We start from the raw sequence: 15,916 nt of genomic DNA, 5'->3' as shown, positions 1-15,916 counted from the left end.
TTTTGATGTGTCTATAGTGTGTTGACCCTCTTTTCTTGTATTGATTTTGATAAATCTTTGTGTGTAGATTAAATATACTTAACAAAACTTCCTAAGACTTTTGATTGCAGGATCCCACCTCCTTAATTGAACTTGACTATTTAAAAAAAAATAAATGAAATATTCATAAACTTGAAAAGTGTTGCCAAGTAATACAATAAATTTTTGATTTGAATTATGGTATATACTTGACAAATTTACCTGATAGAAAGGTAACGCATACATGAATGATGTATTTAACAATATTTATTTTCATAAAACAAATAAACCCGATCACAACCAATCCAAAATCATTTGGAGTAATAGATGTCATCATTTAGTAGACCTGAAAAGAAAACAAATACATATAAATGCAGAGGAATTGTTAAGTTTGTCTTGTTTTCTTTTGCATTCTGATTGATGAATGAATTTCACGACTTTTTAAACAAACTCACCTTCCTTGGTATTCTGCCGAGAAAACCTCCAGGTCCTCCAAGAATGACGCCATTATTGAATCCATTAAATCCCTGACTGGCGGCTGCAGAAGAAGCAGCGGCAGCCTGACCAGCGGCGGCAGCACTAGCAGCAGCAGCAGATCCACCTCCAACACCAAAAATAGGGTATTGGAAGTAGTTTCTGGGATACTGATTAAAGTAGTAGCTGGGGAAGTTATAATATTGTTGTCCCTGGTAATAATACCCAGGATTGGTATAGTATGGGGCAACGTTCAGTCCACTTGCAGCAGCTGCAGAAGCGGCAGCAGCACCGTTTCCTGCGGCAGCAGCAGAGGAGGCGGCAGCATTTTGTCCGGCAGCGACAGCAGCAGCGGCGGCAGCAGCACCTCCGGCGGCAGCTGAACCAGCAGCAGCAGAACCGCCTCCAATACCAACCAAACCGGGGTAGTATCCTCCCAGGCCACTGAGTCCACTGTTTATACCCCCAAAGCCAACGAGTCCACTGTTCACACTTTCAAAGTTACCATATGGACCAAATCCGTAACTTTTGGGATAGTAGTCCCCACCCTTTGGATAATAGTCAGCGAAAACGCAGGCAACGATGCAGGCGAGGGAGATTATTCTCATCATTTTCTGTTATAAGAGATAGTTTTATTACAAAAACGATTTATAGAATTTAGTACTGTTGGTTCGTGTTCATTTTCTTTATTATTATTATTATTATTATTTATTTATTTTTGGTTTATTAGTGAGGCTTTACAATTTTAAGACATAGATTTTTATGAACAAGAAATTGACAGGAAAATTTGAGCAGTAAAATTTCATCACCAAAATTAGAATTAAAAAAGTGTGAAAGTTTCCTGTAGTAATTCCTCAACGAAACTTAAGTCATTAAAATATTATAAGACTCTTACCCTGATTTGTGTGGACTTAACTGCTTGACTGCCGTGTAGTAGAGATTCTCCTAATCAAACACATTATATATACTTTCTAAATATCAACGTCACAAGGAGGGGCGGGGATTGTGGTTAATTATATTGTCCAGTCATCTAGGAAAGTAATAAGGAAATATTACATCAATTGACAATTTTATGCTTAATTCGGTAAATTATTTCAACAAAGAATGGTATTTTTATATTAAGTATAATAAAATAATGAAAATGTGATTTTCTCTGAGTTAATACTTTGCTCTTCTCATGAGTGATAGGTTAGAAAAGTACACTTCTTTTACAACAACAAATTGTTAATTATAACACACCGCACTTTTTTTTTAGGATATTTTCATTATCAGCCCAAGCACAGGTCAATCTATATTTAGTTGTGTTAGAAAGTGCACATGAGGAAATGAGAAGTTATATTTCATTGTTTTGATAGAATAATTTCATTTATTACATTTTCAACAGTGAAATACTGTGATTTATTTATTGAATAAAAGTGATATTCTCTCACAGTGTGAAAGGATATCAAAGTAAGTAAAAAATAATTTCTGGCCTTTCATAAGATAGAGATAGTAACTAAGCATCTTGATAGAGCTAAAACTGCAAATTTCTTCCTAAATATGTTGCTAAAATCTATGCTATGTAATGTTTTCAATCTGACACACAACTTCTAAGCTGTGACGTCTCAACCGCTCAACTATGATGTCAAGCCTATGACACTGTGTTAAGAAAAGACAGAGGCAAAGGGAAAATCAAAGAAAATGTAATAAACAGAAAATTCAATGTTTTGTAGATGAATATGGAGTTTATTTCACTCGTGAGACAGGATTTTTTGATATTTTCACTCGTGCTTCGCACTCGTGAAAATATCAAAAAATCCTGTCCCACTCGTGAAATAAATTCCATATTCATCTACAAAACATTGAATATCCTCTATATACATGTCTATTAATAGAATGCATAAAAGTAATGAATAAAAATAATTTTTTAAATATTATATCTTAATTATTGGTATTAATGCGTTTAATTTTTTTTCTCTCATTTTAATCTGATTAATTTGTGACTTAACAAAAAAGGATTTACAAGCAATGTTCCCCAGAATGGGAGTGTGTAATGTATAAAAGCATATCAAAACGGGTTTCTGGGTAATCATTGTACGCGAAAAAAAGGGAAAAAGAAAGAGAAACTTAATACTAAATTTTCTTTTGAATTTGCTGTAGATACGTATGGTATTGAAATATTTTTAATGTCCATTATCGCACCATGTAGCAGTACCTGCAGAAATACCAGGTAATACTATTTTAATACGTATCAAAGTATCTAGCACTTATCTCTTGATCACATGAAATTTAAACGATAGGAACATTGTGGCCAAGTTTGAGTAATGTGCGAGGACTATAAACTCTTACTTAAAATTAGAATGAAACCTTCAGTCAAAAAATAGATCGATGATAGTGACCAATTATCTCGTTTTAAATAGAATTAATTATCAGGAATATGATGAGCTGTTTACATTTTCAAATGAGTATAACTTCGTAAAAATTGCACCCTTGAACAATTGAAATTAGCATAAAATGATTATTTTTTTTTCAAATTGATTCTATCATCCTTATTTTGAAATTCTGATCGTAAATTGTTATGTACTCGAATTATTATGTTAAGTAAGTAAAACGTTTGATTGTATATGCAGAGAGAGAGAGAGAGAGAGAGAGAGAGAGAGAGAGAGAGAGAATATGAAGACTAAAATTATAGATTATTATGCTGTATAATTATTCTTTTTATTTTTTGTGACAGGTCGGCAAGGGATGCTCACTCCACCATGGCACCTGATCCCACCTCTAAATTTTGAGGTCCGTGTTTGCTCTGCTCCGAATTTGTATCGTTTCATTGGACTTTCGAGATTGAATACTGTTCGTGATCTTCATATTTCATTTATTAAAATGGATTCAAAACAATTTACTTTATTTTTGAAACATTTTTTTAACCCGTTTGTTTCCGTGTCTTATGCACTGTTCACAAATTTGTATTGTTTAAAACATTTTTGAGATCGATTACTGTTTGTTTTCTTCAGCCTCTTCATTTTCTCAATTAATTGTCATGTTTTCGCTCATAACATTATTGCAACACTTAATTTATCAAATATACTGGTACGTGATAAATACTGTTACTAGCTGTGTTAGATAAAATTCATATACAACAAAAAGTGGACTATTCATTGTTTACATTGAAATTTTTGTGTCGAATATGAAAACTTTTCTAGTATAGTCAGATTGCTGTATTTCAACGTGGTAAATGTCGGGTTGCCAATTTTGTAGGAGTTAAATTATTGTTAAATTTTCAAATCTACATTGCTATCATTATCATCATTGTTATTGAATGTATTTGTTATACAGATGAATCGACATCTCAAAATATGCCTTTGCTTCAGGTAAATTTGCATGTCTGTGTTCAATGCAGCATAAAATGTAATTTAAAAAAACTCGCGGTTAAAATTGGTATGGTCTGAAATCAAGATTTTTTTTTTTAAATTTGCCTCAGAAAAAAGGTTCATTGATTCTGTATGACTTTTTTCTTAATAACATGTACTTATGACTCTGATGAGCCAGTTGGCTTAAGCAAATAAAGAAGCTTAAAACTCATATCCCTTTCTATTTTTAAAACACACGGAATATTAAGTATTGCTTTAAATAAAGACAATCATTATTACCTTAATTGGCAACTGACACAGGCAAATAAATCATTTACAGCACAATATTAACGCTGCATTTCTTTACTTTTTATGCGGAGAATTCTTTTTTAGAACCTCTCAAAAGATTTTATCTACCAAATATTAGTTATACATGTATTTTATGTAAAATAAGGAGGAAACAATGTTGAAATTATGAAGTTACCTCATATTCCTAAAAAGAAAATGAAATGTGCAAAGTATATTGTTATCTGCTCTGTTTGTTCAGTGAAATTAAAAGCCACTTTGCTATACAAAGTCATTCTGTTAAATATGTTGAGTTTTTGCATAGGAAAAAATTGAGCTGCATTTTAACAATGATGATATTTCATTGTTGTGTGTTCATAACTGTTATGAAATCAATATGTAATAATTAAAGAATAATTTGGGGTGGGGATTCATTAGGCATGCATATATGTCTTTACAACTACATCATAAAAGATTAATATTTACGGAAAAAAATGTTTCCTTTAGGTAATTAACAAATTGTTTCAGCAAGAATAGTTAGATGATCCCAGGTTAGCGTTCATGCAAAAAAAAATAAATAAGATACTTTTCATACCTTTTTAAAATTATTTTTATTTCATTATTTTCGGTAGAATTGGCGCAAAAATTTTGCTACAAAGTGTTCGAGTGGAAGGGACTGAGTTTTCTAAAAGACAGCTTTGGAACGCCGAAAACCTGTAAAGCAAAGAGGAAAAAAATCACAAAGTCGGGTGATATATTTTTAATTGTCAAAAGACATACGCCTTGAGTCTTAACACATGAAAACTAACAAGGAACTCTTTTAGTGAAAACGGTAAGAAATAAAATGATAACAAGAATTATACAAACATGATTATTCTTATTTGCTAACCGTACCGTTTCTTTTTCAGTTTCATTAAACGACCATCGAATGAGAAAAACTAATGGAAATAATTGAGCCCTGACAGTCAGAATTCATTTCCAGGTTATTTTATCAATAAATATCTATAGGTAACATATATAATAGAAACTCATAAACATTTTTTTATTTGAAAACCTTAATTTTTTTTAAAAAATTGCATGAGAATCTTAGACTGCAATAATGTATAATTTAACAGAAAACGTTCCTTCTGTCAAACTTTGAAAATATCATGGGTCATGAAAGTGTATAACCCTATTATCTATTCCTAATGGAAACTCGCGCTCTCAGATGAAATATGTGGAGATAACGAACAGTATTCGAGCTCAAAAGTCCATTAAACATTACAACATAGGAGCAGAGCAAACACGGACCTCTAAGACGTCAGAGGTGGGGTCAGGTGCCATGGAGAAGTGTGCATCCCATGCCGACCGGTCACACCCGCCGTGTGCTCCTTGTCATGATCGGGAAAAATCCGTCGACAATTCAGTGTGTAAAAAATGGCCTAATAATTAGTATGGAAAAGTCAGTCAGCATTTGACTTAATGAAAGATTGTATTTGCTGACAAGGTCATTGTATCGACAATAGAACTTAAGAAATGATGACTTTAAACGAGACTGCTGATATTCTTGTTTCATCAACTTGTTTGTCAATAACTTACCTCGTTTTAGAAATTGTTCATATGTAGAACATGCTCTTGCATATCGAATCAACTGAGAAATATAAACCCCGTATGCAGGTGATAAGGGTATATTGCTGCATAAGTGAGGGAAGTTGAAGATTGAAAAGTTAGTCATCACGTTTATGCTATGCAAAAATTCGGAAATGAAAATATGAAGCATTTCAGATATGAAGGTTTAGAAAGCATTTTAAAAACATTAATCTATTTTGGCTGGAAAAGCGTATTAATTCCCTGGGGAATGATTGATCAAACCTTTACCACAGCCAGTTGTGAAATACGAAGTCAACAACTATATGGCTTTTTAATAATATTAAAGTCGAAAAAAAATTATAAACGAAAATGGATAACGAAAGGTATTTTTTATTAACAATTTTATAACAGAAAACCGTGATTTAATGAATTTCGATCAATTTCAAAACACACCTGAGTTAAGTACAAATTCTTGTAATATAACAGATGATTCTTAACGATTCCTAAACACTAAAAACAGTTAAACTTCGCCAAAAACTAAATGAAATAAAAATGAAAATCTTTTGATACTTCACCATATCTTAAATCTTAAAGTCACAAAACATTTTTATGTAAAGTTTGTTGATCTCAGACTCCCTTTCAGTAGATGTAAAAACTTAATATATTCCTGAAAATGAATTGGAAGGCTCTTTCTCTTTACCTTATATGGTAACGGAAGACAGAAGCTTCGGTGGTTTCAGTGCAAGCTTTTACATCATTTTTTTTTTACGAACAGCAAACTTATGAAATGCAAACTAGCTGAAAGGAAACTTTGTTCTTTTTGGCATAATACAAAAGAAACAATCATTCATCTATTGTACCTGTTTTTTTCCGATACTATATGGTCTAATATGTGTGACAAGTCGACAAGGGATCCCGCTCATAATTTGTATTACTACATGTAGTATTCAAATGGACTTTTGTGAATGATCACAGTTTGTTACCTTCACAATTCATAAACTTCAAAAATATGTGGTTTAACGATTACATTCCTTAAAACGGGGGATCCTGCTCATAATTTGTATTACTAAATGTAGTATTTAAATGAATTTTGTGAATGATCACTGTTTGTTACCTTCACAATTCATAAACTTCGAAAAATATGTGGTTTAACGATTACATCCCTTAAAAAGTTTATAGTTATACTTTTATACATTGATTTTCTAAGACACTCTAGAACTTATTTTTAGAGATACAAAGCATAAAATCTCTTAAATTCGATAATAAAGATGTAAATTTTGGGAAGAATATGTGAATATACATGTAACATTTTCATTCAATATAAAAAATGTACATTTATGAATTGGAGAACATAAAATATAACAATCTGAAATCCCTAGTGATAAAACTTTTATTTACGTACTATAGTAAAAACTATGTTAGAGATGTAATCCTACTCTTGAAGAACTTTCTTTGTTGATGTTACAGTTCTAATCAGACTGCTTTCGAATCTTTATATAATAATGCTGCTTGCAAAGCAAAACATAGCGAATAGCAAATTAGAATAATAACTCGTCTTTTCAGGCTAACTTTTTTTAATTATGCAATGATTTTAGAATATTACCTGTTGTGAAAGAAATAATAATAATATGAATGCAGAAAAAACAAGTTTGTAGCAACCATGTTGAAACATGTTCAGAACAGGAATTGTATTTTTGTGATTTTTTTTTCATATGTTCTGGCAAACCTTAAATCTGCAGCTAAAGTCTAAAACTCCTTGTTACTCATAAGATATTTTTCAATAAGTAAAATAATTTAACTGATAATATTAGAAAAAAATATATCGGAATTATTTAAACTTTTTTTTAATAAAAAGCTGAAATATGATGATTTTTTGTGAGTTGAATAGCTCGATAACCTACACCATCTTAGTCATCAACTGAATGTACGCTAAAATACATACTTGTACAATCTCAGAATGAAAACTCGAAAGAGCGTTTTACTATAAAAGCTTTATTGACTGCTTGATAAGGAGTATGTCCTCTTGTGATTTCTAAATTATTTCTTTTTAAATAAAAATTGCCGATTTATAAATATGCCGATTTATAAATATGCTGAATCATGAATTAAACGATATAAAAGAAATCTAGCATCATATCCATGTACATTTGAATTAGTCAACTCTACATTTAGACTGATCTTTTGACTTTTAAAATTAATACAGAGCAGTTTACTCCATGGAGAAAAAATACTCTAAGAATAATAAATTCCACTAAATCTATTAATAACATTTTGATAGTGGAACCTTCTGAGATAAATTGATAAATAAAATGCATCTCTTTCTAAAGAAAAATCTAACAAAAGAAAAACAGTCTAGCTTATAAAAAAAATAATTAGGGATTTTCTGCCTAAATTCACATTTTCCAAATCTACCATTTTTTTTTATAATTTGTAACAATATAGTATTTGTTTGTAAGGTTCATTTTTACAACTTTTTTTTAAAGAAAGTAATTCCTATATGTCCTCATCTTGTAATTATTTTTTTTACTTGCAGTTCCCTTTCAAATGATGAAATTTTTAAAGTTTTATATATTTTTAACAACAGAACTGAAATTAGGAATTTTTATTTCCGTACAAATGTTTTTATTTATTTAACTAACTTAGGGTTTTATAAAAATCTTCACAAATGAAGATAGAATTGCAAGATCTAGTACATGTTCCACAAAACCCCTTTCCTTAAACTTCACAAAAATAATAAATACTATATTTAATAGATACTGTCTTTAAACTGTGACGCAGCACATTTAAGAAGTGCTGAAAAAAAATTTGGATTCTCCAGAACTCAAAAGATCTTTAAGAATGAAAAAGGTGAAGATAATGAATAGTGTTCGATCTTCAAAAAATGCACAAACAAATCTGTGAACAGGCATCAAACACGGACTCGAGGAAATTCCACAAGTGGGATCAGGTGCCTAGGAGGAGTAAGGATCCCCTGTTGACCGAAAAATTGAAATCATAATGTTCCATAATCAACATCAAGACGTATGACTTTTCAACACATTATACAATCGTTTTTCAAGATAGACTAAAGCTAAGGCTTTTTGACATCATAAAAGCTGCTTCTTCAATCAAAATGGAACTGGGATTTTTTTTTTCCATCTTGTGTCATCTAAAACGTTACTTTATGACAAATCATTCTGATTCTATATACAATTACTCTGAAGATATTGTTGTTGTTTTTTTTCAAATATCGACGGCGTTTAAAAAAATTAACAATATTCATTTCCCTTTATATGTAAACTCGCTGAAGTTATCCTTTTACTCACTCAAAACAAGAGTTCATATACATTGTAAGACTGCATCTTGGTAAAATTGTCAGAGATACTTGAAAAGCAAACACTTCTTTCTCGTACCAGTTGTCTGCAAACTTAATTCCAGATATAAAAAGAATTAACACGTATATGAATGCAATATTTAACAATATTTATTATCATGAAGAAATCAACCCGATCAGAGGCATCAAATAACATAAAAAATAATACTATTCCATTTAGTAGACCTGAAAAAGAATAAGAAAAATTTAAAATTGAAATGCTAAATTTAATTCAGCAATATATTATCAAAGAAAATGAAAACTGAAAAAGTTTCATTATGACAGTTACCAAAACTTTTATGAATTTTCCATCTTACCTTCCTTGACCTTCTGCCGAGAAAACCTCCAGGTCCTCCAAGAATGACGCCATTATTGAATCCATTAAATCCCTGACTGGCGGCTGCAGAAGAAGCAGCGGCAGCCTGACCAGCGGCGGCAGCACTAGCAGCAGCAGCAGATCCACCTCCAACACCAAAAATAGGGTATTGGAAGTAGTTTCTGGGATACTGATTAAAGTAGTAGTTGGGGAAGTTATAATATTGTTGTCCCTGGTAATAATACCCAGGATTGGTATAGTATGGGGCAACGTTCAGTCCACTTGCAGCAGCTGCAGAAGCGGCAGCAGCACCGTTTCCTGCGGCAGCAGCAGAGGAGGCGGCAGCATTTTGTCCGGCAGCGACAGCAGCAGCGGCGGCAGCAGCACCTCCGGCGGCAGCTGAACCAGCAGCAGCAGAACCGCCTCCAATACCGACCAAACCGGGGTAGTATCCTCCCAGGCCATTGAGTCCACTGTTTATACCCCCAACGCCAACGAGTCCACTGTTCACACCTCCAAAGTTACCATATGGACCAAATCCGTAACCCTTGGGATAGTAGTCCCCATATCCATAATCATATCCGTAACTCTTTGTATAGTAGTCCCCACCTTTCGGGTAAAAATCCGCACAAACGCAGGCAACGATGCAGGCGAGAAAGATTATTTTCATCATTTTCTAGGATAATATAAGTTGTTGAAATAAGTACTTGATTTGACAGTTGTTTTTCTTTTGTTTTGTTTTTTTACAGCTGAACAGTGAAGTTTTAAATTTTTAGAACATTAACTCCCTTAATTAAAGGGAGCACATAATCATTTTAGTAGAAAAAGATTAAGAAGACTCTCTTGAAAGTAACCTTTAGAATTTATACCATTGATTATTAAAAAGGTATTCAATAAACTCTTACCCTGGTTTGTGTGGCCTTTACTTCTTGAATGTTTGTAGTTAAGATTCTTCTAATCAACTCATTATATATACCTTTTCCCGCAATGCAAGGCGGGGACTTTGGTTAATTACATTACCTGATAAAATATCAAATTAATTAACAAGGAAATATAGCAGAGATTGGCAGTTTTATATTTAGTAATTCATTATTGAAAGAAGTTGTTTTTATATCGAATATCATGAAGTAATTAAATTGTGACTTCCTTTGAATAGAGCTATTTTTTTTATCGAGTCATAGGTTAGACATATACTTCTCTGACTTGGGGAATTTCAATTAAATACTTTTCTTCATGATTTTCTTTTCAATTTCTATGTAAAAGGCTTTTAAATATTGGTTATGAAGTTTTATAGTCATACAAATACAGATCAAGATTAAGAGGCTGTAATAACACACAGAACAATAGAGAAGAGAAAATAATAAATAAATAAAATAATTACATATTTGTATGTGTGTTTTAGGTTTTTCTCATTTTAGGAATTCTTCTTAATTTGTTTATCAATAGGATTTAGACTGTCACGGTAGATCAGTTGGTAGAGCGCTCGCTCCGTGGTCGGAAGGACGTGTGTTCGAATCACGGCGGCGACTGACCTAAGTCGAGAAAAAATAGGTAGCAACTGTTCGTTCGCCAAGCGCTCGGCACTTTGAAGTGAAAGTTGCAGGTCCTGCGGGAGAAACCTTAAAATCTGAGGTCCGTGTAACGGTAGGCGTTGGCACAATAAAGAACCCTCACTGCTCAATGGCTATGAGTGCCAAGTAAAGGTCAAAATTTGAAGCACTTCGCCAGTATATGGTAACGTCTCTATATGAGTGAAAAATTCTCGAACGGGAAGTACAATTAATCAATAGGATTTAGTTTTTTTAATTGTAAAAAGTTTAGAAAAATGATCAAGACGAATTTGAACCAATTTGTTACAAACTCGTACATTTTCAATCAAAGGAGTATGAAAATGTATATAAACCTTATTAATCTTCAGATCATCCTATTTTGCATGTTTTTAATTAACATTCAAACCAAAAATAATAAACGTTAGCAAAGTGACGCTGAATTAATGCAGTACATATATATATATATATATATATATATATATATATATATATATATATATATATATATATATATATATATATATATATATATATATATATATATATATATATATATATATATATATATATATATATCTCCTTTCAACTTGTAGGCGTTTTACCCCACCAGCTGCCACTAGTCGGTTTTTGTGGAAATACATGTACACTTATAATAGTTTTTTATACATGCTTTATAGATTACTGGGACTGTAATTTACAAAAGTTAACGATATGATTTGATCAAAAATTTGTCATTTTTGGTGAAATTTTTATCATTAATTTTTTTTTCAACACACACATATGTGTTTCCTTAATTATGATTAATGATGTGTAGATATGAAATGAGGAGGCATATATATATATATATATATATATATATATATATATATATATATATATATATATATATATATATATATATATATATATATATATATATATATATATATATATATATATATATATATATATTAAAGTATTGAATGATAAAAGCCTAAACGTTTATATTGACATTGCAAAAAATTGCAATGCCTACCAATCGCATAATTGATGTTGAAAACTACAAAGTTTGCTAAAATGATAAGTATACGTCACTTTCAGTTGGTGTAAAGTCAATTATGAGTCTTGGAAAACTGATAATTTTTCATTTAAAAAATGTAAATCATAATAATGCTTATCTCTGTTTAAAGGAAGAATTAACAATATCTATCACTTCATAGTGCGTATATTAAAATTGCATGTCATTTATCAAAGCTGATCAATTTATTTCCTTCAGCATCATATGAAGCATTAATTTGGGATTTTTATGACACTGCAAATAGCGACAAATTTGATAAAGAGCAATACTGTTAGTTAGCATTGCATTAATGTGGTTATGTCTTTTACACTTATCATGCAGGAAAACTTAAAACTCGTCGTCGTTGTCGCTTAAACATGTGCATATATTACAGACTGATATATGAATTTAAAAGCTGTTAACCAGTCAAATGATGACAGGAGAAAGCCAAGGTGTATAGTAATAATTGATAGAAATCTAGGATCCCTTCAATAAAATCAGAAAATGGCTACAACAATTATAGAAATCAAAGAATTGAATAGACATCATAATGATGCTTTGGCTCTCTTGTCTGTGAGATTTATAAAAACAATATACTACCGTAATATATTTACTCAAGGACAACAACATGAGAGACATATATACACAAGAACAGATGGTCAAAATATTGCTTAGTTTTGCTGGAATAAATTCTCATCGTATCACGTTTTAACAAATGATAGTTTGATATTTCAGTCCGAGAAAGAATGATAATTGTTTACATGCGTAAGTCAAAGAAAAATTTTGATAATTGGAATCTTGGAGGGCTAGTAGTAGACTGATGTTGGCTCAACATCATTACACTTTATTAAAAGATAATTATATGACAAAAGCACTTATTTCAGATATAAAAAATGAAAAAAACTAAAGGTAAAAACAACAAACTTTGATCATATAATAAATCCTGTCAGCAGAACGAAACGAGAATTAAACAGCACAAAACACAAATCCTGGAATCACTGGAGTTGGGATCAGGTGTCTAAAAGGAGGAGAATGCTCTCCTGTTGACCAGTCAAACCCACCATAAGCACTTTGTATTGATCATGTAAACGAAGGAATACGTATTCAAAATTAATATTAAAACGATGGCCTTACAATAGTATGAATCATGTCGTCGAAATACGTCCTAGGGTAGACTGTATTTGCAATGAAGGTTATTATAACGAACTAGAACTACCGAAATGCTTACTTTAAACGAAATAGTAGAAAGCCCTGTGACATAAACTAATTTGTCAGTTATCTGTTTTAATCTGCTTCGGTTTAAAATTGATTGTACATCCTTTTGTGAACTTACTAAGATGGGAAATATAAATACAAAATACGAACATAAAATTGTTTAAAATTGTAAATTACTTTTCTTTCCCTTCCTTGAGCTTAGCAGAAAAACAGATGATTCATACATCAAAAATTTATAACACCCATGAATTGAATTCAACATATTGAAGAACAGAACTTTACGCACACCATACAGACATCTCAAAAAGAAACATAATAAGAGCATAATGCATTTTCAACACACTCTTTCTTTATTTTAGATATCTAGGGTAATTGTCTCACCCAGAAAATATTTTAATGAAAACCCTTAAAAACCTCAAAAAATTAAATTTCTAAAGGCGTCATTATACATGATAATTCCATTGTTTTGTAACAGACAATGCAATGACAGAGGTAAATCAATCTTGATGTGCGCCATTACTAACATTCATTATCTCATTAAGATGTGCTAGATAATGTTTAGAGATTATCAGAGGAAATATAAATTTAATTTTACCTGTGTGGTTATATATGTCAACTTTTACTTATTTCCCCTAGCCTACAAACCAAAGTAGAAGAGAATAAATTGATTTAAAAAAGGTAAGAGAGGCTACTCAATTTGTAATTTTAACGAGAATAGTTTACATTTTTTAGCTATAATGAGTAAACTGACGAAACATTGGAGGGGAAAAGTGGATACCAAAAGATCACCATAACTGAATATTATGATGATAAATGCCTTGACCTTCACGATAACCCGTCTACTCTATTATTATTTCTTTTCATTTTATTGAATCATCTGTTCAAAAGCTTTGTAAAACTTTGAACAATTGTTGTTAATGTTCACTCCAGATAGATATGTTTAGAAGTTTTTGTTCTTTTTCCACTTTTTCTCTATCATAAGTGTTTTAATAAAGAACTATATCTTGAAATCTTGAGCAGTTTTCATTTTTTTACCTTAGGGAAGTGATAGATTTATTTCCCTTCGAGAACTTCAACTTTTCTATCTTCAACTTTCCTTATTTCTGTAGTAATATCATTCTATCATCTGCATATGGTGTTAACATTTCCCAACTTATTCAATACTCAAGAGCATGCGCCGAGTACGATCAATTTTTAAATCGAGGAGGCTACTGACAGATAAGTTAATGTTAAATGGATTTCAACACCCTCGTTTAAATTCAGCATTTTGTAAATTTACATGAGTGAAAGGTAGACAAGGAATACTAATAAATACACTACATCTGATCCCACTTCTGATGTTTTGGGGGGTCTGTGTTTGCCCTGTTTTCAGGTTGTAATGTTTAATGAGATTTTTAACATCAATTCTCTGTAAGGACCAAAAATGCTTGGCCACGCACTATCGTGGAATTTTATTTTATCACTATAATATTAGAGAGTGCCCTATATAAAGACTATTGGTGGGTAAATTTTGGACAGTACCTCCTTGGTTTCCATAGCAATTACTTTGAAATATTTTGTTATGGCAAAACTGACCTGATTGTCATCACCATGTAAAATAATTCCGTGCTTCCTTAATGTAGGAAAGTTATCAACATAACATGGATTTCATTTTATAGCTAAGTAATTAAAGTTTCTGTGCATCTAAATTTTATTCAATTTAACCCAAGGTTTTTAATATGATACAGATCAATTTACATGAATTTGTCATAAAAATGAATACAAAGGTGCCTATTTCTTGATATGCATATTAATTTTTGCAGGCAATTGAAACTTACAAAAAAGATATTTTCAGTAAGATCGAGCTTAGATCTAAAAGATGCAAAAAGATTTGAGGTGGGGAAATCAGTTAAAAGTCATATTCCAATCCCCTCAAATAATAACTTTTCCTAAAAATTAACCTAGAGTTATTTCCCTTTGCTGACTCTTTTGCACTGAAGACAAAAAATTAAACTGGTGTTATTTCCCTTTGTTGACTCTCCTGTATTGAAGTCTAAAGAAGTTTATAACAACATGTGGCAAAAACAGACGCCAGAAAAATAAACATGAAACAATAACAGAAAAATGATGTGTTTTTCAACTTTTTAAAATGGAATTCAGGTGTGAATGACAAAGTAAGTCATCAAAAGAAGGAGACACTGCTTTCTCAGCATTCAACTTGATAATGATGTATAGGTCTTTATTAATAATAGATTTTTAAGTCAAATTCACTTTGCGAAATATTGAAACAAATTTCATGAAGTCTGACTTGTATTCCCATCTTGTGGGATTCCATGTACTCTCTAAAACCCATGAGAAAAATGCAAGATGCAATTGGAGGAATACAACAAGCAGAAGATGCGGCAATCAGTGGGGATGGTTAGAACAACCCTAGGCACAGGTATAAATTTGAATTTTTCAAATATTTATTTTGTATAAAAACTACATGTAAGAAGCTTTTTCAATTAAATTGACATAATTTTTAAATTAAATAATTTTTTTTATATAATAGACTTAATTGGTCTATATTCAAAGATCACCATGTTAGCAGGACATTCCAGATATACATCTTAGTAATATATTTGCATTATAGGAATTTTTGCTTGCTTCAGAAAGCAACTTCCTTTGGCAAATCATAACTACAAAGTTTATCAAAAGGAGGAGAATGTTATAGAAGATGTAAGTTTGTATGTAATGAAAAATATACACAAGGCAATTTAATATAAAAAAACATATATTTTTGGTAACGTTGTACAC

The 15,916-nt window shown here is 31.2% G+C and overlaps 1 protein-coding gene across 1 annotated transcript; it reads right to left on the bottom strand.

The window, feature by feature from the left end:
• Window positions 1-267: 267 nt before the first annotated feature.
• Window positions 268-10,333, bottom strand: LOC133181773 (spidroin-2-like). The gene is made up of 4 exons (XM_061316361.1): window positions 10,246-10,333; window positions 9,419-10,016; window positions 474-895; window positions 268-364 (listed from the first exon to the last, which is right to left on the bottom strand). The coding sequence occupies exons 2-4, from the start codon at window positions 10,011-10,013 to the stop codon at window positions 356-358; spliced, it is 1,026 nt and encodes a 341-aa protein (XP_061172345.1). The 5' UTR covers window positions 10,014-10,016; window positions 10,246-10,333; the 3' UTR covers window positions 268-355.
• Between the last annotated feature and the right edge of the window lie 5,583 nt (window positions 10,334-15,916).

The sequence above is a fragment of the Saccostrea echinata genome, unplaced genomic scaffold (genome assembly GCF_033153115.1).
Source record: "Saccostrea echinata isolate AGI-Se365-2 ecotype Australia unplaced genomic scaffold, CSIRO_AGI_Sech_v1 ptg000009l, whole genome shotgun sequence".
NCBI lineage: Eukaryota > Metazoa > Mollusca > Bivalvia > Ostreida > Ostreidae > Saccostrea > Saccostrea echinata.
This window is presented reverse-complemented; position numbering and strand designations above follow the sequence as displayed.